Source organism: Myxine glutinosa, chromosome 14, assembly GCF_964187855.1.
Source record: "Myxine glutinosa chromosome 14, kmMyxGlut1.1, whole genome shotgun sequence".
In the NCBI taxonomy this organism is placed as follows: Eukaryota; Metazoa; Chordata; class Myxini; order Myxiniformes; family Myxinidae; genus Myxine; species Myxine glutinosa.
In genome coordinates, this window is record NC_136274.1 from 40,773,521 (window position 1) to 40,801,418 (window position 27,898).

The 27,898-nt window shown below is 45.9% G+C and overlaps 1 protein-coding gene across 1 annotated transcript in view; it reads right to left on the bottom strand.

The window, feature by feature from the left end:
- The window catches only part of UBE3B (ubiquitin protein ligase E3B), a 95,997-nt gene that overhangs the window by 35,763 nt on the left and 32,336 nt on the right, over positions 1-27,898 (bottom strand). The window contains exons 13-19 of the mRNA XM_078767888.1: positions 26,513-26,680; positions 26,172-26,343; positions 21,467-21,585; positions 17,708-17,822; positions 13,990-14,089; positions 13,735-13,881; positions 401-577 (exon numbers count right to left, since the gene is read on the bottom strand). Coding sequence (XP_078624014.1) covers positions 401-577; positions 13,735-13,881; positions 13,990-14,089; positions 17,708-17,822; positions 21,467-21,585; positions 26,172-26,343; positions 26,513-26,680 — 998 coding nt within the window. The remainder of the gene's footprint in view (positions 1-400; positions 578-13,734; positions 13,882-13,989; positions 14,090-17,707; positions 17,823-21,466; positions 21,586-26,171; positions 26,344-26,512; positions 26,681-27,898) is intronic.

Consider the following 27,898-nt stretch of genomic DNA (forward strand, 5'->3'; position numbering starts at 1 on the left):
GCCAGAAGTTGCATGGTGCGACATGTAAAAGTGACCCCGCTCTACATACAACAACAACAACAGGCATTTTAAGGCCATTTTCCCTGCAAGAGCGGGGGTTTGGATCACATCCAAAACCCAAAATTGTTTCAGCACATTTGTTCACGATGCCGAGCACTCTATATACTATAACTGCTGCAGTCGATTTGCACTTTCCTTTTCGCCAGTCTCAACCATTATTTTCCCTACAATTAAGATGCTCGATAGCGCAAGCAACATGTGTTGACCATTTTGATCTCAAAGAGTTAAGGAATTGGTGCAGCTTATGTCATGAATATTTTGCTCACCAAGGTGCAACTCTACATGCCTTTACGAGAGGGGTGTGCGCTCAAAGAATAGCATGAAAAATTAGACACCTTACTCTGAACAGGTTTAATGCTGGATCGAACACCCGCTTGATAATCTCCTCGAGGAATTCCTTGAATACGCCATCTTGGTCAATTCCTGCCTCGTCCATACCGAGGTCATTCACAAACTTCACCCTAATGATCCCCTTGAGGGCACTTGGTGATAGCTTGCCGAGTTGCTCGTAACCATCCTGTTGGCATATTGAGGAGGGTGTTTAAAACTTGAAGATCTACAAAGCCACGAAATGTAACTTTTTCACTTTTTGCATTCTCACATTCATCATCATCATCATATAAGGGTCATGCCAATCATCAACAGCAAAGGAACTTTCATCATATATAAAGAATGATAATTTTAATACTTGCATACACTTTACAATATCATACGTGCACCTTATATTCATCGCTAGCACTACACTTCAATCAGTGATGTAACACACACATGCCCACAAACACACACTGCTTCAGAGGGTGTAAACTATAAACATCCAATATTTTTCTGTTTTAAAATTCAAGTAAATTTACTCTTCATTTATTCAGTCCTTTTCAATTATTACACAATTAACGTACTTCTAATTAATTTATTTGAATATTGTGATATTTGAATATTGTGATATTTGAAGATTGTGGTATTGAATCTATCGTGATCTCACTGCCGACATTGGGAAATTGCCGCTACACATCGCAAAGCCGAACACCTTGGTTGCGAGATCACTGTCGTCAAGTTTGGTGCTGAGCACCGGTTCAGAGGAGCAAGGGAGGGGGCAATTTACCAGAGGTAGAGCAGCTAAGAGTAGTGACTGCAGAGTTGCACTGCCGGCGGCCATGGATCCTTTGATGATAGCTACATTGCTGTGTTGAATCACAGGTATTCCCCAGTTGTTCCAAGCAAAATACACTTCAGATCTTTGATTGCATGTCCATCAGGTATGATCTGATCGAAGTTGAAATGTCGTGAACACAAACGTGCCCATTTGCTAATGATCAGTTTGTCTGCCATTCCATCTGGACGCATTCTAATTGTACATACTTTATAGATGTACTTGCATTGTAATTGTACATACTTTATAGACGTGCTCACATTCTAATTGTACATACTTTACAGACGTGCTCACATTCTAATTGTACATACTATTGCGGATATGGGATTTGGCCTCCATATCTGCTTGTAAATATTCCCCTATTTCCCCAATACTCCCCAACTATCCCCAATCCCCCATTCCCTAGTCCCATTGTCTGTAAACAACACTCTGTAGAACCGACCTTCCCCTTTTTCCCCCATTAAATGTCGTGCCCAGGTTCACCGCATCTCACGTAGACAACTATAGGACCTCTTGCTAGTTATTCTTAGTCTATGTCAGTTAAGGACTCGTTTCCATTAATTCTGACTCTTCGTTGCACCAGAATGTGATTGTATGGCACCAGTAGTGAGTTTAGGACCTCCCCATACCTCCTCCCATCTTCCCCATGAAACAACAACAACAACAACTACAACAACAACAGCGCGCGGGGAGTGTGCGTCCTCACTCCGGCTCGGTTAGCCACCATTGCCCATGTGCGCCGACGGGGTTACCACGAAGGGGCTGACTGTCGGCCCCTCGTCAAGGGCGGAGCCCGGTAACCCCCCGCACCCAATAAGAAGCAACGGGCCGATTCCATCTGGGGCGGAGCTAACGAGCCGAGGGCGTGTCACTCCCCGCCGGATATACGCCGCGACTTACCGGACGTGACGAGAGAGGCGCCCCGAGCTTGAAGTGAAGAGAACCAGTCGCCACCTCCGAGCGCTGAGAGACCTCCCGCATCTCTGGACCGGACCGGGTCGATTCTGCCCCTGAGCCAAGGTGCACCTTGAGCCTCGACTACCTGCCCTTCCTTGCCATCAATCCCGGTGTGTCAGTCTTGTCCCGTTTATCTGTCGTCTGTCGGGGTTACTATAAGACCGTATTTAAGTGCCTACCTTCCTATTCTGTCTCTCTCGTCCTTGTAATCTAACGTTCCGAAATATTATAACCTCCTCCGGAGGTCTTGAGAACTGTACCCCTGGTGTCGTGTCATTTTAACCCAGCCGTTGTGTCCTTTCCTCAATTGATTTAGCGTAGCGCGACTCGGCCAACGTTCGAGTATAATCGGGTAAACTGTGCAGACGCGGTCATACCAAACCGCTCGGTAAACCAACATCCACAACCGCGTCTGTAACATTTGGTGTCGAGGAGTTGGATTCGGACCTGGGACTAAATTCAGTTAGGCCCAAATTTTGGAACACCAATTGTACCATTAGGGTAACAATTTGGTGTCGGGAAGTGGGATTCGATCCGGAGCGCGTTTCACGCGCTCGAAATTATAACAGCGAAATTTGATTTTGTTTTACGAAAATAAAAACCCGAATTTTGAAAGTCGCGCTATGGCAGACCAAGACGGCTGGGTTCTGGTAGTAGGGAGTGAGGCAGGGTCGATCCAGGACCAAAATGAGGGACAAGAGGGGAGCGAAGCAGTGAGGGTAGCAGATTCGCAAAATAGCGTCGTCACGCACGAGGTGGCGGGCGCGCGAAATGGCGCCTCGCACATGGCCACGGCGCCCACGCCCGCGACCGTGGTAGCGCCACCGGTGGATTCGAACCTTTTCCTCCTGCAAATGAGGGCCTTTATGGAACAAATGGGAGACCAAATTGGAGGTTTGAAAAACAGTATGGGGGTAATGAGGGACGAAATGAGGGCTGATAGTGAGCGATTAGAGGGCCAAATGGGGGTAATGGGAAACCAAATGGGGGTAATGAGGGACGAAGCGAGGGGTACCGGTGAGGGGTTAGACAATAATTTTAAGGGATTAGATAAGAAATTTGGGAAGTTAGACGACAAATTTGAGGGGTTAGACAACGGGATAAAAGAGGTGAAAAATGGGTTAATGGGGGTAGAAAATAGAATGGCTGCCCAGGAGAATCAGATAGAGGGAGTGAAAAATGGGTTAGAGGGGTTAGAAAACAGGATGGAAGGCAAATTGAGGGACATGAGGGACCAAGCGGAAAGGGAAGTTAACCAAATGGGGCAGCAGATAGAGGGAGTCAGAATGGGGGTAGAAGCCAAACTGGATGCTCACAGGGAGGAAATGGAGCAGATGAGGGTGGCATCTGGGCAGGAGATGCAAGTGATGGGAGAGGAGATCAGAAGAGGTGTGAGTGAGGAGGTCGGAGGAGTGCGCGAGGAGGTGAGGCACTGTAAGGAGCGCATGGAGAAGGAGGTGAGAAAGGGGACCGTAAAATTGCAAGGGGGCATAGAGGACCTGACGCAGGAGGTGGAACAGCTGACGGAGGGACAAAAAGGACTAACGGAGCAGGTTCAAAGGAACACTGCGGTATTAGGAGGGTTAAAAGCGACACAAAACGACATAAAAAATGACTTGATAGCGACGAAGAGGGAATGTCAGATGGTACGTGAGGGACTGACAACGAGGTTGGACGAGGTGACAGAGGTAATGGAGACGAAGGACCGGCAGGTGAGGACGCACATGGAAACGGTCAAGGTAGCCTTGGAGGACGAGCTTGAGGAGACGTACCGGGGAATAAAAGAGGTGAAGCAGAAATTAGAAGAAGTGGAAGAAGGGGTGAGCGAAATTAAGAAGCGACGGAGAGAGGATAAGAAAGAGATAAAAGAGGAGATAAAAGAATTGGTCCAAAGTCTGTGTTTGGATCGTGATGATGTGCTCATTAACCGGATGAGGGATTCGCAGGTGATGGAGGAGAAGCGAAGAGGAAGAGGACCCGGTGTAAGTGGTGACCAATATGGTCGTGCGTATGATGCGCCAGGGGATTTAAGAAGCTTGGGGGTCGAGATGGACCCGGGTGTTCGTGAGAGGCCGTTGGTGAAGTGTGCGACAGGTCTGGTGTGCGAAAAAGGAGGTGTGCGAGAAAGTCCGACTCTGGGGTGTGTGAGGAAAAAGTGTGTGCCAAGGAGTGAGGGTGCTGGCGAGAGTGAGTCGGTCGTAGCGCGTGTGCGAGGGAGCACATGGAAGCGCGGTGTGGTAAGTGTTACAGAGGGTGTGACGGGAGAGTGTGCGCAAGAGTGTGCGCGAGAAAGGTGTGTGACGGACAGGTGCATGGGGAAAGAGTGCGCTGTCAAAGGTAAGGAAGAATGCACGCCTGTGGTGAGTGTTACAGAGGGTGTGACGGGAGAGTGTGCGCAAGAGTGTGCGCGAGAAAGGTGTGTGACGGACAGGTGCATGGGGAAAGAGTGCGCTGTCGAGAGTAAGGGTGAGTGCGCTGTCAAGAGTGGAGGTGAGAGTAGTAAGAGTGACACGGAGCGTGAGTTGGTTGTGACAGGTGAGAAAGGAAGCACACCTGGAATGGTAGAGCGTGAGTGGGAATGCACGCTGGAATTGGTAGTGAGGCACGTGGTTGGGTGTGCGAATGAGAGCACACCTGTGATTGTCACAGAGGAGGTGACAGAGGAGGGGGCGCGAAGAGGTGTGTTGGTGAGGTGTGCGACCAACGAATGTGTGCCAAAGTGTTCGGTGGTCAGGTGTGTGACCAAGGCTGTGAGTGGAATGAGAGTACCTGGGTGTGTAAGGAAAGGTACGAGGAGCATGGAGACGGCTGGATGTATGAGCACGAAAGGGGTAGCGTATGCGTGTAAGAATCCAGGTGAAGCATCGACGGTAACCAGGTTAGAGGATAGGTCGACTTTTAGCCGAAGCGGGCCCTCGGTGCGTGCTGGGCCTCGCTTTGAACGGCCGCGTCCGTGCTCCACTAGGCGGAGCGGGCGGCTGGATAGGAAGGGTCGTCATGGCGACCACTTTTTGTTGAGGCATTCCGGCAGGTCGAGATCGAGCCATGGGATGGCTCCGTGCCGAGAAGGTGCGTGGGATCTCGGCCCGGGTAAACCTCCTTCCCTGCACCGAATGCGGGACGTATCCAGCCGCTGGCACCAAACAACCCGCATTCATGGCTTGGCTTTACGAAGCCGGGCTTTGGACAGGAATTGGCGCACCGAGAGGCATTAGTGAGTAGACGGGTGATGAGGATAGTGTTTTGGACCCAAAATTAGAGAAAAACAAAATTTGATGATTGGCAAAGGATTGGCAGTAATGATTGGCAGATGATGGGTAGTGATTGGCAAATTTTTAATTTGTTGAAATTTGATGTGCAAAATTGGTAGTGAGCGATGGGCCCAGTGGGTAAGGGTGGCATCCCTGCCACCCTTCCCATGAGGGGGCAAAGGAGCTATAGTTTATGGGGTGTATGGCAGTGAAAACTAGCCCGGGTGGGTTAGGATATTGATAGGGATCTAGCGAAGATGACATTAGGTGACGTTAAGTTTAGTTAGTGACTGATACCTGTAGTGGGGACGCAGGTAGATTAGTATGGATGATAATGATGAGGGAGCGCAATAGTTTAAAGGGACGACTGGGAAGCGCAAGTTTCAGAAGGGAGTAGTTAGCTGAGATGATGCCGTGTGTGTGAGAATTGCACAGGTGTGCAACTGGACAGGTGTGTGGAGCAATGGATGAGTAGTGAGTGTGTGGATCAGCGCGAATGCGCTTGGGGAGAGAAGGGTGCAGGTGGCACCAGGTGTGAGAGCACAGGTGTGCAAGTAAAGGTGGTGTGGAGAGAGTTGGAGTAAGTGGTACGGAGTGGTGTGCATGGTGCGAAGGTGTGGATGGGGGAAGAGTGGACCCCTTTCACGAGTACCCGGGGCGGGTAGTGTAAGTGTTAGGTAGAGGGTATAGGTAAATTGTGGTTGGATATTGGCATTTGTGGTGCGGTTGCAGAATGGTATTGTGGATGGGTGCATTAGTGTTGTGGAAATGGCTGGGCGTGTAGCCTGTTAGTGTGTGTAGTTGGTTGGGCACTCCACCACTGTGAGGATGTCGGCCAGGTGAGGCCGCAGGTGGGCTCTGGGAGCAGGTAGAGTTGTGGATGGGGCCCGAGGATCCGGAGGACGGACCCGGGTAGCCCAGTGCCAGAGAGGGCACCGAGTGGGGAGAGCGCCAGAGGGCCTTCCCCAGGTAGTTAGGTTAGGGTAAGGAGCAGGTAAGCTCGGAGGCAACTGCAGTGGTGGAGGTGTGCAGGTGGGTAGACCCGCTGGGAGAGGTACACGCCACAGCCCAGAAATTGTGCGAGGGCACCGGGAGATGAATCAGGGGAGTGAGACCCCAAATTGAAAAGCACCACAGTTTGGTCAATGGGAATTGGTTTTTAGAACCCATAGTGTAAGAGGGCCAATGGTTTGGCAGGAGAAAGACCCCGGGTAATGTAAAGTTGTTAAAGTCATTTAGGAAATAGTTAGGATTGATGAACCTGTCGCACCATACGCAGCCACTTACCTGAGGTGATGATGATGACTCCACACCTGTGTTTTCTTTGTTTTGTTGCAGGAAGTGAGAATTGCTGTGTGGATTGGTGAGACGCATCACGACGTGGATGAGACATTGGGGTGATTCCATCTCTCCCTCCTTAGGAGGGACTGATGATGAATTGGTAATGGCAAATTTTGATGTTCAGTTGGAGATGGCAAATTTTGATGAGAGTTGAAAATGGCAAATTTGATTGGTTAGGAGGGAGAGAAGACGAATTTGGTTTATGGGAGGAACGGGGAAGACAGTAGGGACGTTTGTTGATTTGTAAAATAGATGTTTATGGGTAGTGTTGTGTTTTGTGGATACAGTAAGGGGTAAGGGAGGGGCCATGTAGGTTACCTGGTGGGGGGGGGGGGGGGCGTACGGTAGGAACGTACCTGTCTCACCTGGTTCCCATGTGCCCCCAGTGTGCATTACCTTACATTGCGTGCACTTTTGCGCCCTTACCACCTTACTCACTTGTCTTCTTCTTTTGTCTCCCACCTCCGAGGATCTGGCTTTGGGGCAGAGAGAGAGGAGAGAGAGGTGCTGGCTCCGCAGTTGTGGGCCTGCACTTTCGCTGCTTGCTGCCGGGATCGATACACCATATGGACCGCAATTTTTGTGGCCGCCCACCATGGACCGCAGTCTTTTGCGGGCAAGCACCACCCGTTGATGGACGTATGGGTCAACGTGGCACCTATGCCATACAGGTGAACCACTAATAGTTGGCCCCCTGATGGCCACAAATAGGAAATGGACGCGGTTGGCGCCTTTCTTTATTTTTGAAAGAAGCAAGAAGGCCAAGTGCACCACAGGAAGGCAAGACCAGCGGCAGAACATCGGCCGGCTGCGACACCACACCATGATTATTGAACACTTTATTGGTGCACCGGATGGTGCTGACTGTATGTATGGGGTGGTGCGTTTGGTGCTTGGAAGGGGTGCTCTGCACATTATTAAAGGCCGTAAGGCCACAGAGCACTCGTGGGTTGGTGTATCGATGCTGGCATGCGTGCTCTCTCTATGCATAACATCTGCATGTGTTCCTCCAAAAACAGGTCCTGGATCGTAGTGTAAATATCAGCGTAGTCTTGTAAATAATGCTCCCTACCGGCTGTATGTTTAGTTTGCGAATTCTTTCCGCGATTCGGTTATCCTGTGGGTGTGTTTCTGTGAGGAGAAGGGTGCAACGTCGCAGGGGGACATATTTACTCAATTGTGAATATCTGTAAAACTGTCGCACTCAGGGTAGAGTTAATAGTAGAGGGAACTACATCTGAGTGCCACACTAAAATAGGTAAAAATTTATCGGGTCGGGACGCCCCGAGGGTAGAGAAGGGTGCAATGTTGCGGATATGGGATTTGGCCTCCATATCCGCTTGTAAATATTCCCCTATTTCCCCAATACTCCCCAACTATCCCCAATCCCCCATTCCCTAGTCCCATTGTCTGTAAACAACACTCTGTAGAACCGACCTTCCCCTTTTTCCCCCATTAAATGTCGTGCCCAGGTTCACCGCATCTCACGTAGACAACTATAGGACCTCTTGCTAGTTATTCTTAGTCTATGTCAGTTAAGGACTCGTTTCCATTAATTCTGACTCTTCGTTGCACCAGAATGTGATTGTATGGCACCAGTAGTGAGTTTAGGACCTCCCCATACCTCCTCCCATCTTCCCCATGAAACAACAACAACAACAACAACAACTACAACAACAACAGCGCGCGGGGAGTGTGCGTCCTCACTCCGGCTCGGTTAGCCGCCATTGCCCATGTGCGCCGACGGGGTTACCACGAAGGGGCTGACTGTCGGCCCCTCGTCAAGGGCGGAGCCCGGTAACCCCCCGCACCCAATAAGAAGCAACGGGCCGATTCCATCTGGGGCGGAGCTAACGAGCCGAGGGCGTGTCACTCCCCGCCGGATATACGCCGCGACTTACCGGACGTGACGAGAGAGGCGCCCCGAGCTTGAAGTGAAGAGAACCAGTCGCCACCTCCGAGCGCTGAGAGACCTCCCGCATCTCTGGACCGGACCGGGTCGATTCTGCCCCTGAGCCAAGGTGCACCTTGAGCCTCGACTACCTGCCCTTCCTTGCCATCAATCCCGTGTGAGTCAGTCTTGTCCCGTTTATCTGTCGTCTGTCGGGGTTACTATAAGACCGTATTTAAGTGCCTACCTTCCTATGCTGTCTCTCTCGTCCTTGTAATCTAACGTTCCGAAATATTATAACCTCCTCCGGAGGTCTTGAGAACTGTACCCCTGGTGTCGTGTCATTTTAACCCAGCCGTTGTGTCCTTTCCTCAATTGATTTAGCGTAGTGCGACTCGGCCAACGTTCGAGTATAATCGGGTAAACTGTGCAGACGCGGTCATACCAAACCGCTCGGTAAACCAACATCCACAACCGTGTCTGTAACAATACTTTATAGACGGACTCACATTCTAATTGTATATACTTTATAGATGTGCTCACATTATAATAATTGTACAAACTGTCGTGCTCCTCGCGATTTAAAAACCGACCAAGGAAGCAGATCAACCAAGCAAGCATTAACTCCGAAGGCGTTCAGTTCAAATATGGCAGAGTTCATACACACGGGGAGGGAGGAGGGTGAGGAGGATGGTGAGGGGATGGTAGGGGGATGGTAAGGGGGATGCTGAAGTACCTTACCTCACTTTTCCGACGGCAGCCCTCGAACCTGCAGGAAATGAAATCAAGCGAACACAACACACACACAACAACATGCATTTTAAGGCCATGTTCCCTGCTAGAGCGGGGGTTAGCCTTGCGGTCCCCATGACAATCTTCTCCATTTTGCCCTATTTTCTGCATCTCTCCTTGTTAACCCCCTTGCCCGCATTTCTTCTTCCACCATCTTTAGCCAAGTCTTTCTCGGTCTTCCCCGTCCTCTACTTCCTTCTACATTAACTTCCATCACTCTTCTCAACCAGTCACTTTCATCCTTCCTCAATACATGACCAAACCATCTCAACCTGTTCCTCTTCACAGCATCAATCACAGGCAATATTCCCATCATCTTTCGCAATTCATCATTTGTCTTCCTCTCTCTCAACGATACTCCGCACATCCATCGAACCATTCGCATTTCCACCCTTTCCAGCCTTCGTTGCTGCTCTACGTTCATTACCCATGTCTCGCTCCCATAAATCATAACACTTCTCACACATGCAGCATACACCTTTCCCTTCAGCTTCAGCGACACTCTCCTCCTCATCAGCACGCCACTCAGTTCCCGAAACTTCTTCCATGCACATCTCACTCGAGCAACCGTTGCCGAGTCTGATCCACCTTCTCCATTCAGCATGTCTCCGAGGTAGCAAAATGTTTTCACACCTTCCAGCTTCACGCCGTCTCCAAGATCCAACTCAACATTTCCTCCATCTGCAGCTCCCTCTGTGCACACCTTACATTTGAATGTAGCTGCCACACTGGTTAATGACCCTCTCAGACCACTACATTTTTTATGAACCCACTCAGCGCACATTGTACACTGAATGGAGTTCACTCCGACACCCTTCCTACACACAGCACAGGGCCACTTCCCAGTTCTTTCCACCTCACCACATGCTTTACCACGTGCCATCACCTTTGTCTTTCCGATATTCACCTTCAGACCTTTTGTCTCCATACATTCCTTCCACTTGTTCATCTTTTCCTTCAGTCCATCCATACTTTCCGCAATCAACACCAGATCATCTGCATACAACAACTCCCACGGTAAACCCTCCTTTACGGTCTGAGCCAGCACCTCCATCACAGCTACAAATAGTAGTGGACTTAGTACCGACCCCTGATGCACTCCCACCTTCACCTCAAACTCACCACTGTTCCCGTCCTTCGTCCTTACAGCTGTGCATGCTCTTTTGTACATTGCCATCACTACTCTGATCAACCATTCCTCCACTCCTAACTTCCTCAATGCCCATGTCAATACTTTGCGTGGAACCCTATCGAATGCTTTCTCCAGATCAACAAACCCAAAAAACAACTTCTTCCTCTTATCCATGTACTTCTCCTGCAACTGCCTCACAATGAAAAGCGCATCTGTCGTTCCTCTTCCTGGCATAAATCCAAACTGCATTTCGTCGATCTTCACTTTCTTCCTTATCCTCCTCTCCAACACCCTTTCCAATACCTTCATTCCATGCTCCAATAACTTTATCGCTCGGTACGAGCAACACTCCAGAGGGTCACCTTTCCCCTTGTATAGAGGGACGAGGGTACTCAGTTCCCAATCCACTGGAATGCGGCCTTCTTTCACCACCAAATTACAGATCTCTGTCATTCTCTTCACACCCAAACTTCCTGCTGCCTTCAACATATCTCCCACAACTCCCGTCGGCCCTCCCGCTTTTCCACTCTTCATTGCTTTTATCGCTTCCTCAACTTCCTTCTCAGTTATCTTCTCTGCCGGTCCTAAAACTGGGTTACTCTCTATGTTGCCATCCCATTCATTCTCTGTATTCAACAGCATTTCCATATATCTTTTCCATCTTCCTTTAATTCCATCTGGGTCGACAACGATTTGTCCCACTTCATCCTTCAAGCAACTCACCCCCATCACATCAAACCTCTCTTTCGCTATCTGCTTTGCAATCCTGAATACTGCTTTCTGACCCTCTTCCGAATCCAAGCGTTCTCCGAACATTTTCCTACATGCCTCCTGTGCCTTTGCTACCTCTTTCTTTGCAGCCTTCCTGGCTGCCTTATAACTTTCATGCTCTGCTGTTTCTGCTCCCGTACCCTTCGCCTTCTGCCACTCTTTGAACTTCTTCCTCTTCTCGTCAATCCTCTTTCCAACCTCAACATCCCACCACCATGTTTCCGAGTGCCTCGGTGGTCCTTTTGTCCATCCACATACCTCACCAACGGCTCCCAACAGACTAGCTTTCATTGACATCCAACCACTTTCAAGCTCAACCACATCATCCTCTACCCTACTCAGCCTCTCTTTTAATGCCTCCCTTACTGTCACCTCTTTCAACCTCCACACCTTCATTCTCGGTTGGTACCGAACCGAAATGAAATCAAGCGAACGAAAACCCGAATTCAATGTAGAAAAAGAAATGATTTATTGAACGGAACCGAGAACAAGGAAATGTGACGGAAGAACTAAAACCTAAGTTGGGACGTGCCCGCACAGACTTCAGATACGAAACAATGGGAGAGAATGAATAAAATAAATGTCTCGTCGTGTTGTGGAACGTGGTGCATCTTATCTGTCTGCTGTCGTCCAGGCTCCAACTCGCGTCCGGACGCGGCTCCGTGCTAGGCGGGAAGGAGGCCTCAGTCCGCTTTGTTTGCGCTCCGCTGATCAGCGCACGCCGCCCGGCAGGCCCTGCTCGCACGATCGTCGCTCCACCGTCTTTTGTCCAGCAGGCAAATTCGGATCGTAAAGGAAGAGGTCCAAACGGAGACTAACATCATGGGCAGAAGGGAGGTCCGGGCAGGAAGAATCCAGGAACGAGAAGGCAAGGGAAGAGCTAAAATGCCGGCCAGGGAGAGGTTTTACTGGCGGTCCCTGACGTCAGCTCGCTTCCCCTACAACCAGTGTGTTGCTTACTTGTCGCCTTTCGCGCCCTTTTTCATCACCGGCGCTTGCCCTCCAACCTGTGCATAGCTTGTTGGTCGTTCGTTCGTGCCTTCCGCACTGATTGGCCATGGTCTCAGCGACTGGTGGCCAATCAGTGTGTCGTTCCTTCACCTTTCTCACCCCCAATCACACGGGAGCTTTCTGCCCTTCCCCTGACCAATCGCACGTCCTCCCCTACTCTGCCAATCGGTGTGGTGTTTGTTGCTCGCCCCTCCCCTGGACCAATCAAAAGCCCCTCTGGGCGTGGCTCTCAGCCTGCCTGAGCTCGATATGTGTTGCCATTGTGTACCACTGCGCAGCCGCTGCCTGCTTGTCTTTCCAGTCAGTTCTTATGGTCAGTCATTGTAAGGGGGGGATTTAATTAATGTGGTGCACTAATGGGCCTATCTAATGTCTCCAAGAGTGTGTTGCCATAAGGGACACAGGTATGATCACCAGGTCTGACACACAGGGGAATTATCTTGGTCCTTAGAACTATTTATCACACGATCACCCTTGTATGATCGTAGGTACACACTTGATCTGACAAACTGGGCTAAACACAGAAATTACAGGTGAGGTTCCCTATCACGACTGCTGGACACCTACCTATGCAGATCTACCTAAATCTAGATATTCTCCTACCCCAAAATTCAGAACAATACTTTGTAGATGTACTCACATTATAATTGTATATACTTTATAGACGTACTCACATTCTAATTGTACATACTTTATAGACGTACACACATTCTAATTGTATATACTTTATAGATGTACTCACACTATAATTGTATATACTTTATAGATGTACTCGCATTCTAATTGTACATACTTTATAGTTGTACTCACATTCTTATTGTGCATACTTTATAGACGTTCTCACATTCTAGTTGTACATACTTTATAGTTGTACTCACATTCTAATTGTATATACTTTATAGATGTACTCACATTTTAATTGTACATACTACTTTAAAGCCGTTCTCACATTCAAATTGTACATACTTTATAGACGTTCTCACATTGTAATGGTAAATACTTTACAGACGTACTCATATTCTTATTGTACATACTTTATAGACGTACTCACATTCTTATTGTACATACTTTATAGATGTTCTCACATTATAATTGTACATCCTCAAGTGGAAGTCTAGCGATTTAAGAGAGCCACAATGGCCGGCCTTTAACTTAGCTGTATTAAGTCTAGGGATTGTTGGGAACTTTCAGTCCCCTCTGAAACATTCAGGTTCTCCATAAAAAGAAACAAAAGCACTGGAAGTTGATATGAAAACAAACAAAGCATAACCATTAACTTGATTTTCCCAGACCACTTTAAAGGATTATGAAAGAACCTAAGAATTGTTCATTTTTCCCGTGACATTAAAGTAACGACAACACAATTGTCTTTTGACCCAACCTCAAGCATGCGTGAACGCCGCACAGTAATGTGCGTGACGACCATGGAATGGTTGGACTCCATAAACATGGCCAGAGGATTTTCATTGTCCGCCATACCCATGTTCTCCTTCTCCTTGGCCACCATCACCCGAAAAAGAACAATTCTCTACGGAGATCACAGTGGGAGAGATTCGTATTACAGCAGCGCAATGGAAGTGATACAATAGCTGCAAAATAGCACTGACAGTGCAAGCTGGCCTCACTCGAAACAGACCTCTTTGTGTGGAACCACATGTGGAATGTACTGCAACAAATGTTTCACCCTTGTCTTGCCTCTCTCAATGTCACCGAAGAGCGTACTTATTCGTAGATCTCTGGAAATGTAACCGCACGGCAAATAAACATCACACCAGCGACGACCATGACGTGTGCATGCACATGCACACACATGCTTGACTTTCTCCATGGCCTTAAAAGACTCGTCATATAAATATATATATGCCTTATTGAAATGAATCAGTTCTCTGCTCATTTTCTGTTTCGGTTTCTTTCCACAAGCACGTCGGCAGTATAACTGCCAACTTCGTCATAAAAAGTAGTCGTGTTTGGAGTCTATTAGCTTTTATGACTTTTTCACAACACGTGGTACATTTACAACAGTTGTGAGCTGCCCCCAGCTTGTTTTCTACCCACGCCCTTCCTGCCTGAAGCAAAAACGGTCACCATGTGAAACGACAAATTAAAGTAGTGTGGGATCATCTTCAACTTTGCAATTGTACACTTTAAATAAAAATTAGATAAGACATCCACTACCTACTGTTGGACCTGTCTTTGCTCATTAATCTCCAGTACTGTCACTTAAGTGTACAAAAGGTGTACAAAAAAATGGAAAAGACCTGGGTAAATGAGGGACACCAAGCAATGACTTCCACACAGGTGTGGCCAATGAATATCTTAATTAAGCAAATGACATCCCAGCATGCTTAGGGTTACGTATAAAAATTCTGTACAGGCCTGGTTGCCGATAATTATGGCTATCATGTCTGCAAGAGGAGACCCCCTCAATACCCCAACCACAGAGCATGTGTGGTCGCCCAATGGTTTGATGAGCATTACATGGCACTGATGTTTATCCATGGCCTTCTCCGTCACCAGATCTGAACTCAATCAAGCATTTATGGGATATTCTGGAATGATGCCCGAGAGAACGTTTTCCCCCTCCATCAAACAGGTGTGAGTTGAGTTGATTGACTTTCTCGTGGAAGAATGGTGCCGCATCCCTCCTGCAGAATTTCAGACACTGGTGGACACTATACCACAGCGCATACAGGCCTGTACTGGTCGCACGTGGTGGCCCAATGCCCTTATATTGGTACTTCCATTTTATGTCCACTATCTGCTCTTGTCAATTCTTGTCAAGAACTACTTCGGCACATGCTCCTTTGTCAACACTGATAGGTTAGGGGCCGAGAGGTATTCTGCCTCCTCGCTCACATCTGGTTTTAACTTCAAAACTCCCAAAGTCATTCCAGTCCTTCATCTCTCTGAAGCATCTTCAGGTTGCACAGGCTAATCCAGCAGCTCAGACAATGTCACCTTTATTAAATCAAATGATTACTATTCTCCTGCACTCTTACGACCTTTTACAATCCCCTCCCCGAATCTGTCAATTAAAGTTACTCCCTCCAGTCTTAAAGGATGATTACCCACCCCCATCCTGTTAGATAACCATTCTTAATCCATATTTTTAAAATTCTTGCTGCCCCTTTCCCTCGTCCACCAACAGCTCTCTGCCGTTGTCCCATTGTTATTTGCCCTGAGTTCTATGTTTTCTATGAGTGCTCATATTAATAATAAGCACTTACAAAGAGCTTCAACATGGGAGGAGGCCATTAAGCCCATCAAAGCCTGAGCTATGATTGCAAACTCAGGTTGTTTGTGCATGCTCTATCCTTTTTAACTGCTGCGAGTCGAGCAAGAAAGCAGCACGTACCATTTTTAAAGTCTTTGGTACGACTCAGCCGGGATTCGAACCGCCGACCTCAAACTCAGATTGGACACTCGAATCATTAAGCCACGGAGGCTGGTTTGTCGCTTACAGTCTCGTGAAAAAGTAAGTACACCCCCTGTAAAGTTTTGACTTTTTCAACATATTTCAACATACAGCTATTTGATCTTCATTTCAACAATATTGATAGATAAAGGTGATATAATATAACAAATATCATGAAACATTTACATTTTGTAGTCCATTGTATAATTTAAATAAACATAAATGCAAATTTTGCATGTGGAAAAAGTAAGTACACCCCTACATTTATCACTACTTCAAATACCTAAAATTACAATCAGGTGCACCAGCTCAGGTGCAAATGATCAGAACATCGTTAGAGAGGATCTAGGAGGAACCTGTCTTATTTAAACCTCAGACATTTAGTTTGGTTTGATCTTTGTTGTTGAAGTGTGTGGCGTCACCATGCCTAGATCAAAAGAGCTCTCTGAGGCCTTCAGAAAGAAGGTTATAGATGCCTACGAGTCTGGGAAGGGATTTTAAAAGATCTCCAAACAATTTGAAATCAATCATTCGACTGTCCGGAAGATCATCTACAAGTGGAGAAGATTCCAAACAACTGCCAACTTATTCAGGCCAGGCCGCCCCAGCAAGTTCAGCCTGAGAGCAGACCGCAAGATGCTGAAAGAAGTCTCTAAGAACCCCATAATGTCATCACGGGACCTACAGGTAGCTCTTGCCACTGTTGATGTCAAAGTGCATGAGTCTACCATTAGAAAGAGGCTGCACAAATTTGGTCTACATGGGAGGTGTGCCAGGAGGAAACCTTTGCTGTCCAGAAAGAACATCAGGGCAAGACTAAAGTTTGCCAATGAACACCTAGGCAAAGACCAGCACTTCTGGAACAATGTGCTCTGGACAGATGAGTCAAAGGTAGAGCTATTTGGCCACAATACCAGAAGACATGTTTGGCGAAAACCAAAGACAGCATTTGACCACAAGAACCTGATACCAACTGTAAAGCATGGTGGTGGAAATATTATGGTTTGGGGCAGCTTTGCTGTATCAGGGCCTGGGCAGCTCACCATCATAGAATCCACTATGAATTCTTCATTGTACCAGAGGGTGCTTTAGGATAATGTGAGGCCATCTGTCGGAAAGTTGAAGCTCAACCGAACATGGACCTTGCAACATGACAATGACCCTAAACATACCAGTAAATCCACCAAGGAATGGCTGAAAAGAAAGAAATGGAGGGTTCTGGAATGGCCAAGTCAAGGCCCGGATCTAAATCCCATCGAGATGTTGTGGGAGGATTTGAAACGAGCTGTGCATGCATGAAACCCCTCAAACATCGCACAGCTGAAAGAATTCTGCATGGAGGAGTGGGCAAACATTTCTCCCAGTCGATGTCAGAGACTGGTAGACAGTTATAAGAAATGCCTACTTGAGGTTGTTTCTGCCAAAGGGGGCAATACCACCTATTGGAGCCAAGGGTGTACTTACTTTTTCCACATGCAAAATTTGCATTTATGTTTATTTGAAATTATACAATGGACTAGAAAATGTAAATGTTTCATGATATTTGTTGTATTATATCACCTTTATCTTTCAATATTGTTGAAATGCAGATCAAATATCTGTATGTTGAAATATGTTGAAAAAGTAAAAACTTTACATGGGGTGTACTTACTTTTTCACGTGACTGTATGCCTTTTATATTTATAGCCCTTTATGCCTGTCGCTTGGTCTATCCCTTGTCTGTTTGTCTGGGTGGATTGTCTGGCAGTTACGCACTATTGTGCATGGACCTTTTTTGTTCAGCTTTTCCGAGATCCTCAACATTTGTTTAAAGAAACAAAAAAAAAATCAAAGAATTACAAATCATCTGACATAAAACCACAAAATTTTCAGAATATCCTAACAATTTCCTGAGATCCCCAAGCATCCAATGGCCTTTTCAAAAGCAATAAGCCCAGACCTCTTGAGCCAATGGTCGTCAGGAGCAAACCGCTGTCTGCAATCTCTCTCGTAGAGTGACATAAGCCAGCCGTGCACAGACACAAATAGGTCCTTCCTCTCTCCTTTCATTCCCTCTGCACGCACAAGCCACAACAGCTACATGTTAGACCTCCCGTTACAGGGAAGACATTCTTCCATGTTTAGCAATAAGCAAACAACATGAAGATTCCCAATGGGAAGATTTCCATGCGTGTAATAATTTCCCTGCAATCTCATCTGTTTTACATTCTCTTGGATTAGATTCCATATTCGTCTGATTTAACGTGAAGAAAGATTCCAAACTACTTTAAGACTTGATTGAAATAAGCAGTTTTAATGAAACCTACTTTTCAAAGAATGTCATATATTTTTTGTTAGATTGGAGATCCAGGCACATGAAAACTGAATGATAATTGGGTGAGTTGACACAGCAATGGGAGCAGTTGGCATACAAGGAAGGATAAAGAAAAGGAGAAGGAACGAACACACTGGCAGCATAAATGGAGACATACGTAGAGGAAAAGGAAACCGAGCAGGCTGAGTAAACAGGGAACATCTATTGAGGGAGACAGGAAAAGTTTTCAAACGGTAAATGAGGAAAAGTGTAGGTGGACAGCAGAGTAGAGCCAGAGCGGATATATATAAAAAAAAACATCCGGAGTAGGAATAGGGGATAACATGAGATGTGATGATTCAACATTTTAAAGGAGTGTCGAGAGAAAAACATGATTGGAATGAACCAGAGAGTAAATTCCACAGTTGAGAGAAGAGAAAGACAAAAGAGTAGAGGGAATCAGGTCACCTGGATTTGGGTTTCCAGCTGAGCAACTACGGCCTAATTAGGCTTGTGATGTGGTTCAGTTTCGGAAGAGGGTCAGAAAGCAGTATTCAGGATTGCAAAGCACATAGCGAAAGAGAGGTGTGATGTGATGGGGGTGAGTTGCTTGAAGGATGAAGTGGGACAAATCGTTGTCGACCCAGATGGAATTAAAGGAAGATGGAAAAGATATATGGAAATGCTGTTGAATACAGAGAATGAATGGGATGGCAACATAGAGAGTAACCCAGTTTTAGGACTGGCAGAGAAGATAACTGAGAAGGTAGTTGAGGAAGCGATAAAAGCAATGAAGAGTGGAAAAGCGGGAGGGCCGACGGGAGTTGTGGGAGATATGTTGAAGGCAGCAGGAAGTTGGGGTGTGAACAGAATGACAGAGATCTGTAATCTGGTGGTGAAAGAAGGCCGCATTCCAGTGGCTTGGGAACTGAGTACCCTCGTCCCTCTATACAAGGGGAAAGGTGACCCTCTGGAGTGTGGCTCGTACCGAGCGATAAAGTTATTGGAGCATGGAATGAAGGTATTGGAAAGGGTGTTGGAGAGGAGGATAAGGAAGAAAGTGAAGATCGAACAAATGCAGTTTGGATTTATGCCAGGAAGAGGAACGACAGATGCGCTTTTCATTGTGAGGCAGTTGCAGGAGAAGTACATGGAGAAGAGGAAGAAGTTGTTTCTTGGGTTTGTTGATCTGGAGAAAGCATTCGATAGGGTTCCACGCAAAGTATTGACATGGGCATTGAGGAAGTTAGGAGTGGAGGAATGGTTGATCAGAGTAGTGATGGCAATGTACAAAAGAGCGTGCACAGCTGTAAGGACGAAGGACGGGAACAGTGGTGAGTTTGAGGTGAAGGTGGGAGTGCATCAGGGGTTGGTACTAAGTCCACTACTATTTGTAGCTGTGATGGAGGTGCTGGCTCAGAATGTAAAGGAGGGTTTACCGTGAGAGTTGTTGTTTGCAGATGATCTGGTGTTGATTGCAGAAAGTATGGATGGACTGAAGGAAAAGATGAACAAGTGGAAGGAATGTATGGAGACAAAAGGTCTGAAGGTGAATATCGGAAAGACGAAGGTGATGTCAAGTGGTAAAGCATGTGGTGAGGTGGAAAGAACTGGGAAGTGGCCGTGTGCTGTGTGCAGGAAGGGTGTCGGAGTGAACTCCATTCAATGTACAATGTGCGCTGAGTGGGTTCATCAAAAATGTAGTGGTCTGAGAGGGTCATTTACCAGTGTGGCAGCTACATTCAAATGTAAGGTGTGCACAGAGGGAGCTGCAGATGGAGGAAATGTTGAGTTGGATCTTGGAGACGGCGTGAAGCTGGAAGGTGTGAAAACATTTTGCTACCTCGGAGACATGCTGAATGGAGAAGGTGGATCAGACTCGGCAACGGTTGCTCGAGTGAGTTGTGCATGGAAGAAGTTTTGGGAACTGAGTGGCGTGCTGATGAGGAGGAGAGTGTCGCTGAAGCTGAAGGGAAAGGTGTATGCTGCATGTGTGAGAAGTGTTATGATTTATGGGAGCGAGACATGGGTAATGAACGTAGAGCAGCAACGAAGGCTGGAAAGGGTGGAAATGCGAATGGTTCGATGGATGTGCGGAGTATCGTTGAGAGAGAGGAAGACAAATGATGAATTGCGAAAGATGATGGGAATATTGCCTGTGATTGATGCTGTGAAGAGGAACAGGTTGAGATGGTTTGGTCATGAGTTGAGGAAGGATGAAAGTGACTGGTTGAGAAGAGTGATGGAAGTTAATGTAGAAGGAAGTAGAGGATGGGGAAGACCGAGAAAGACTTGGCTAAAGATGGTGGAAGAAGAAATACGGGCAAGGGGGTTAACAAGGAGAGATGCAGAAAATAGGGCAAAATGGAGAAGATTGTCATGGGGACCGCAAGGCTAACCCCCGCTCTAGCAGGGAAAATGGCCTTAAAATGCATGTTGTTGTTGTTGTTGATGTGGATCAGTTGAGCATAATTTATTTATTCGTATGCAACCTGGAGCTGCTTGGCTGCATCATTTTCTGGGGGTGTGGCTGTGCCGCTGATGCAATGCCCCCTTACCAGCTAATGCCCCCTTACCTCAGAAGGATGACAAGCTGAGTCGATCCACCTGGTGTTAATTCAACGGCATGACATGGGCTTGAACTCAAGACCCTAGGATCTTAAGCTAGCCACTTTAACCGTTAAGCTACCACAAGGCATAGATGAGCATAATGGTGCAGTTTATCACAAGAATAACTAGAACGGCACTCAGTAGAGAGCATACCTCCACCTGGTTGGCCATATCACTCAATGGTGAAGAATCACTTAAAAGTTCTACTAGCTGGATCCAGATCCGGATCTTCACCAAAATTGAATAGATTCTTCTTTGTCACAAACACAACCAGTCCACCAAGTGTCGTCCAAATCCATCCATAACTTTTTGAGATATCCTGCTATGCATCGTTTTTGGTCTGATGTTTTGATATCTCCCAATGATGAGGAATCACTTGGAAATTAAATAATTATCATATCCGAATCCATATTCAGATCTTCACCAAAATCGAAAAAGTTCTCATCACCTACACAACTCATCCACCAAGTTTTGTCATAACCCATCCTCAACCTTTTCATAAATCATGCTATACATCGTTTCGGCACTAATCTCTCAATAATGAAGAATCACTTAAATAAATTATAGGATCTGGATCTGTTTTCGATCTTCATCAAAATAAAAATAAAAACACCCAACCTGTCCACCAAGTTTCATTCGAACCAGTGCATACATTTTTGTTTGAGATATTCAGTTCAAAGCCAAACAGACAGACCGACAAATAAACAGGGGTGAAAACATAACTTATATCCACCTTCGCTGGAAAAGGTAAAGACAAAATCAAACAGCAGGTACAGATAAAGTAATCAGTCTTACCCAGAATTCCATCCCAGATCATCTTGTAAACAAAACTGTTTAGAAAAGAAGAGATGGTGACCAGCTCCTCAAGCTTAAATGATATCTGTTCCTCGTACAACTCGATATCATCAAGAATCCTGAAGGAAAAAAAAAAAAAACATTCCCGCACAACAGGGTTCAGGGTCAGAGATGGTCCTTCCGATAGCTGTGTTAAATACGTCATGAAAGTTCCAAACCAAGAGAATTCTTGGAAAGTTATGTTGTCCACCCAATTCTCATAATGTACTGAAGTTAAAGCACCAACATGATGTGCACATCACCGAAGCAATTGCCATCATAACTAGAGCTCCTATATTTTGGGAGCGTAGAAGAGGAAGGGCAGGAAAATATATGGGACACACGATTAGAGGAAGGGGGTGCAGGTGGGGAGAGTTGAAAATTCCACCATTTTTACACGTCCAAAATGCACTTGGCCAAGAGCACCTGATCGAAGAAAAAAAAAAATTTCAGTGAATGAAGTAAAACCTGAATAAATGAGAATAAAAGTTTTCCGAAATATTAATTTTCAGGTATATGAGAAAGTTGTGGTTAAAACTTTTCAAGTATGAAAAGTAAAGAAGAAAAATATTTAGTCGTGTTTGTATGGCACAATATGCAACTAGAACGCCACTCAGTAGAGCGCATACTCCCGCCGTGGGTCCAGTTGGAATAATACGTTTTGTTTAACATCCCCTCTCCCCAAAACAATAAATGAAAAAGAAGGTAGGCCTTAACTGTCAGAGAATTAATTTTGATACATCTCGGAATTAGAGGAGAAAAACATCATTTAAGAATAAGAATAAAAGCTTTAATGCAGTATAACAGAAAAAAAATTCCCCAAAAAATTCCTGGATCCGGAATAATATCCTGAGCTTCACCAAAAACTAATCAATTCTTCCTTATCCCAAGGGCAATCATCCCACCAACTTTCATCCAAATACGTTCAAAACTTTTCCAGATATCTTGTTCACAAACACACAAACACACGAACATACGAACACACACACATACACACACACACACGGACGGACATGATCAAATGCATTATGCCCTGGCGGGAGTAATAAACCTGAACATCGCAGAGCCAGAACCAGAATTATTTATTTGGTCTGGGAAGCCCATGCGAGGTTTCTTCTTCTTCAGCCTCTCACAACCCTGTACTGGGTGAATATGCGTTTTTGTTTTTTTTTTAAAGTCGGAATTTTTCCAAATCTGTTTCATTCGTTTGTTATTATACCTCAGCCATTGACAAATCTGGAATTATAATTTTATTTGAGGTTCAAATTAACCCGGGAGATTGTGTCAAACGATGCCTGCAAGTCTGTACATGTGATAAATATAATTAATCGTCCACAGTCAAAGACTTCTTCTTCACACAATAACAACTTCTAGCTTCCAGACCGTACATCCAATAATCTTCAAATTTTTCACACTTGTTACTCTTCATGACTTCCACGACAGTATGAAGTTTCACGTCGAGAAATGAAGTGGTTCAAGAGATATAAATGTTTTTATTATTTATGTTCAATTAACGATATCTGCGAAACCACGTGACCTATCGCAAATTCCAAAAGGACATTTTAGTAGACCGATATGCTGAACAGATCTGTGAAGTTTCCCCTCGATTGGATCACAAATGAGGGAGGAGTTAGGTTTTAAAGGTTTGTGCTTAAAAACGTCATAACTCTGAAACCATGTGATGCATGACGTCATGCTCGCTGACTTTTTTGGTTGCCATGGGTATGCGATTTTGCCTGCAAAGTTTGGCCTCGATCTGTTCCGGCGTTTTGGAAAGAATTGGATTTTAGTGTTTTTCACTCAAAACAATATGGCGGCCGAACCCGAACCCTGACCTGTGACGTCATAATTAACTTTAAAATATTCTACAGACCGTGTCCCTCCTATGGTGAAAATTTTCTCTCAATCGGTCCAATTATTGCAGAGAAAATGTTTTTTTAAAGGAAAACAGAAAAACAATTCTCCAAAAAATTCCCAAATGAAATTCCTGGATCCGGAATAATATCCTGAGCTTCAGCAAAAATTAATCAATTCTTCCTTATCCCAACGGCAATCATCCCACCAACTTTCATCCAAATCCGTTCAGAACTTTGGTATCCTCCTTTGGTATCCATGGAAATCTCCACGCATGGCTGGCGGACTTCCTCTCTGGTCGTAGTCAACGTGTGGCCCTGAATGGGTTTCTCTCATCTCCTCTTCCTGTTCAGGCTGGAGTTCCCCAAGGTAGTGTTCTGGGCCCTGTGCTTTTTCTGGTCTTCATCAATGATCTCTCTGACTCTTGAAAATCCTCTCTATCTCTTTGCTGACGACTCTACTCTCTGTCGCTCCATTCCTCATCCCTCAGATCGGCAGTCTGCAGCCTCCTCACTCTCTGCAGACCTGGACAAAATCACAGACTGGGCGAACAAATGGAACATGTCTTTCAATCCTGATAAATCTCACACTCTTACGATGTCTCTCCGAAAAGACCGACTGGAAAACCCTCCCATCCACTTTCTGAATAATCCTCTCCAAGAAGTTCTGTCACTCAAGCTTTTGGGTCTCACTATTTGCCATGATCTTTCCTGGGAAAACCACATTTCAAATCTGGCCTCCAAAGCCAGTCACCGACTGGGCATCCTCCATCGTGCGAAGTCCTTCCTTGGCACACCTGAGCTCCTCACCACATACAAGGCTTTCATCCGCAGCTCTATGGAATACTGCTCTCCCCTCTGGTCTGGTGCTCCTGCCTCACACCTAGCCCGTCTTCACGCTGTTGTAACCAAAGCGTTCAGAATCATTGGAATCTCCCGCGATGAAGCTAACTCCAAGGGCCTTTCACTCACTCACCGCAGGCAGGTTGGTGGTCTTTCCGTCTTCTACCGACTCCTCTCTGGCCTTGCCCCCCCCCAGCCCTCTCTGGGCTCTGTCCCCCAAATATTCCTACAGGTCGCACAAGATCTGCCTGCAACCCTCTTATGGTTAAACTGCCAAAATCAAGACTATCTGCTCACCTTCACTCCTTCATTCCTCTTTTCTCCCGCCTCTGGAACAAACTCCCTCACTCTCTTCAATCCCACTCCACCCTCCAGGTCTTTAAAACAGCTGTTCACCACCATAGTGTAGCAGCATAGCAAACCTGTTGTGCATTTTGTGATACAAGCACCAAATTTGGTACACTAGTAGACTATCATATTATGAAAAGATCTGGATATTGGGCCATCTCAGATTCAGAGATTTGATTTTTGCAAGATTTCGATTCGATTGGGATCGAAGAGAACACCTTCTTCGTCTTCTGTACAGTGAAGTTGCCAGCCCTGAATTCTCTGGCTACATCTGGGTGCTTCATTGGGAGTGCAACCGTGTCCCTCAGGTGAACAGGGACCCACCTGGCATAGTGTGTGTGGTCTAAGGCATGGAACCATGGGACCAGTTCCGTCAGGGCATCAAGGTACGTCGTGAATGAAGCCTGCCGCAGAGAACGCACGTAGACCAGTACCAACATCTCTAGTTCCAGCACAGTTGCCCAGTACTGAAAGTTGGGAATGTCTTCTCCTCTCTGGTGACACCAGTCTTCGAACTCAGGCAGGTCTTCTGCATCATCAGCATATGTCATACAGTGGCGTTCATACGCACGGTGTTGCAGGATGTGCAGTGCCGCTGCAGTGATTTGATGAGCTCTTCTTGTGCGGGTGACGTGGGCAGCTCGTAGGAAGGAGTCGGCCGTCCCTGGCGTTGCAATCTCAGCTTGCAAAATCTGCAAATCTTGCAAAAATCAAATCTCTGAATCTGAGATGGCCCAATATCCAGATCTTTTCATAATATGATAGTCTACTAGTGTGCCAAATTTGGTGCTTGTATCACAAAATGCACAATTCTTTTGAATATTTGGGCTAAGCCGCCCCACTACCATCTCTTATCCTCCCCCATCCAAAACCTTGATCTTTTCTACCCCCGCTAATTTCGGTCCCCTTGTGTTTTATACCTCCCCCCCCCCCTCCCCTTCCCACGCCTCCTGCCCCCAAGCCCTCTCCCTCCCACACTTCTCCCTGCTCTCAAATGTTGTGGTTGTGTGCTTCCCCTTCTCTCCCCATCTTGTCTTCCGCTCCCTCTTTTTGTATATTTTGTTTGTCTGGTTGATTTGTTTGTGAAATAAATGTTAGTTCTTTCACGAGCCTCGATTCAGTATACAAAAAAAAAAAAAAAAAAAAAATTTTTTTCCAGATATCTTGTTCACAAACACATGAACACACATATGCACACACACACCCACAAGGACGGACACGAGCGAATGCATTACTCCCTGGCGGGAGTAATAATACACACATGGTTTCTATATAACTAAAGAATAAAAACTTTGCACAGTTGAGTCTTGTTATAAACATACAGATGTGGCACAGAAGCTCTTTGGTCCTAAATCATCCCGAATAAGGATGGGTGTACCTCCAAGCAACAATTGCAATAGAACAACGGAAGTTCTCTACCTAGTATAGACAGAATGCAATCATGTAATTATGCAATGTGTGACATGGGAATAAATAAATAAATAAAGCATGTGCCGGCCGGTACACCAGCTGCCAGGGTGTATGGAGGTATGAAAAGCTGCCGGTAAACCGGCTGCTAGGATTCAAAGCGTTGAATCAATGTTAAATAAAATTTCAAAAAAGGATCCAAACTCAGGACATACGTGATAAGATGTCTGGAACAGTCACAGAACAACATGAGCATGGCAAGAAGACTCTGAGCCTCCTCCGACTCCATGTTCAAGCACTCCAGGAAGAGCTTGAGGCCTCCATGGGGACCCAGCTCACAGATGAATGCCCACAGTTTGGGCAGCAGTTCATCCAGATATGTTAGTCCTTGTGCACAGCAAGAGACAACCTATACTGTATGCGAAGAATCCGTTTTAATGGTAAAGTTTTCACCATGTTTTCAAGGTCAACATTAACAAACTGTTCAGTACTGCCCTTGGTGAGTCATTCGAGCTCGAAATGCAAAACACCAAAAATGATGTCATTTCAACCTTACCAGTGAGGATTGATAGGCAGATTTGGGTGAGAGTAGTCAGTGCCGTCTGGTACAACACGCATACAGTGCAGACCTTCTGAACTTCAGGTGAATCCACGCGCTTACCGCCAATCGGCTTCAGAATGTTTCTGACTGAGGCCGAGCGCTGGAACGCTTTTTTGATGATATCTGGCAAGGCAAGGAGCAAGCACAGTGGTTGGGACAAATGTTTGGACAAATGGTGAAGAACCACTTAAGAAATTCTACCAGCTGGATCCGGATCCGGATCTTCACCAAAATTGAATCGATTCTTCCTTGTCAAAAAAAAACCGTAAAAAAAATAAAGTCCCTAACCTTTTCAGATATCATGCCACATATCATTTTTGGCCCCATCTCCCAATTGTGAAGAATCACTTTAAAATTACATAGAAATTCTTGTCGCCAGATCTAGATCCTCACCAAAGCCTAATACATTTGGCCTCGTCACACACCCATCCTGCCCACCACTTTTCGTCCGAATCCGTCCGAATCCGTCCATAACTTCGAGATATTATGTGAAATATTGTTTTTGACTCCATCGCTCAATGATGAAAAATCACTTGGAAAATTATAGTATCTGGAACTGGATCTTCACCAAAACCTAACCAATTGGAACTTCTCACCCACCCAGGTAATTCACCAAGATTTGTCATAACTCGTCCACAAATTTTTGAAATATTGTGGTATATAATCGGTGTTGGCCTTATCTCTTAATGGTGAAGAATCACTAAAACCACCTTTAGAGGCCATTTTTCCCCGCAAAGCGGGGGTTGGCCTTTTTCGGGAACCGTGGTTGTTGTTGTTTTTCGGTCCCCTTTTTGAAGCAATGTTTTACGGCCGGATGCCCTTCCTGACGCCAACCCTTTTTGCCGCCTTTAATGACAAACAGGGAATTACCAGTGAACTGGTACTCAATTAGCCGACCTCGGAAGGATGACAGGCTGAGTCAACCCCCCTGGCGTTAATTCAGCGATCGACCGGGATTCGAATGAATTGAAATCAATGAAAAGAATCACTAATGAATTGAAAAAGAAAATCTCGGATCTGGCTTTTTATCTTCACCAAATGCAATGTATTTGTCCTTGTCACACACTCAAGCTGTCGACCAAGCTTTGTCCTAATCTGTCCATAACCTTTTGAGATATTGTGATATATATTGTTTTGGCCCTGTCTCTCAATGGTGAAGAATAACTTTTAAAAGTCCAGTATCTGGATCCAGATATTGACCAAAATCTAATCAATTCGTCCTTGTCACATACCCAACATCTCCACTAATTTTCGGCCGAATCCATTCACAGCTTTTTGAGATATCCTGCTCATAGACAGACAAACAGACAGACAGGGGTGAAAACATAACCTCCATAATAA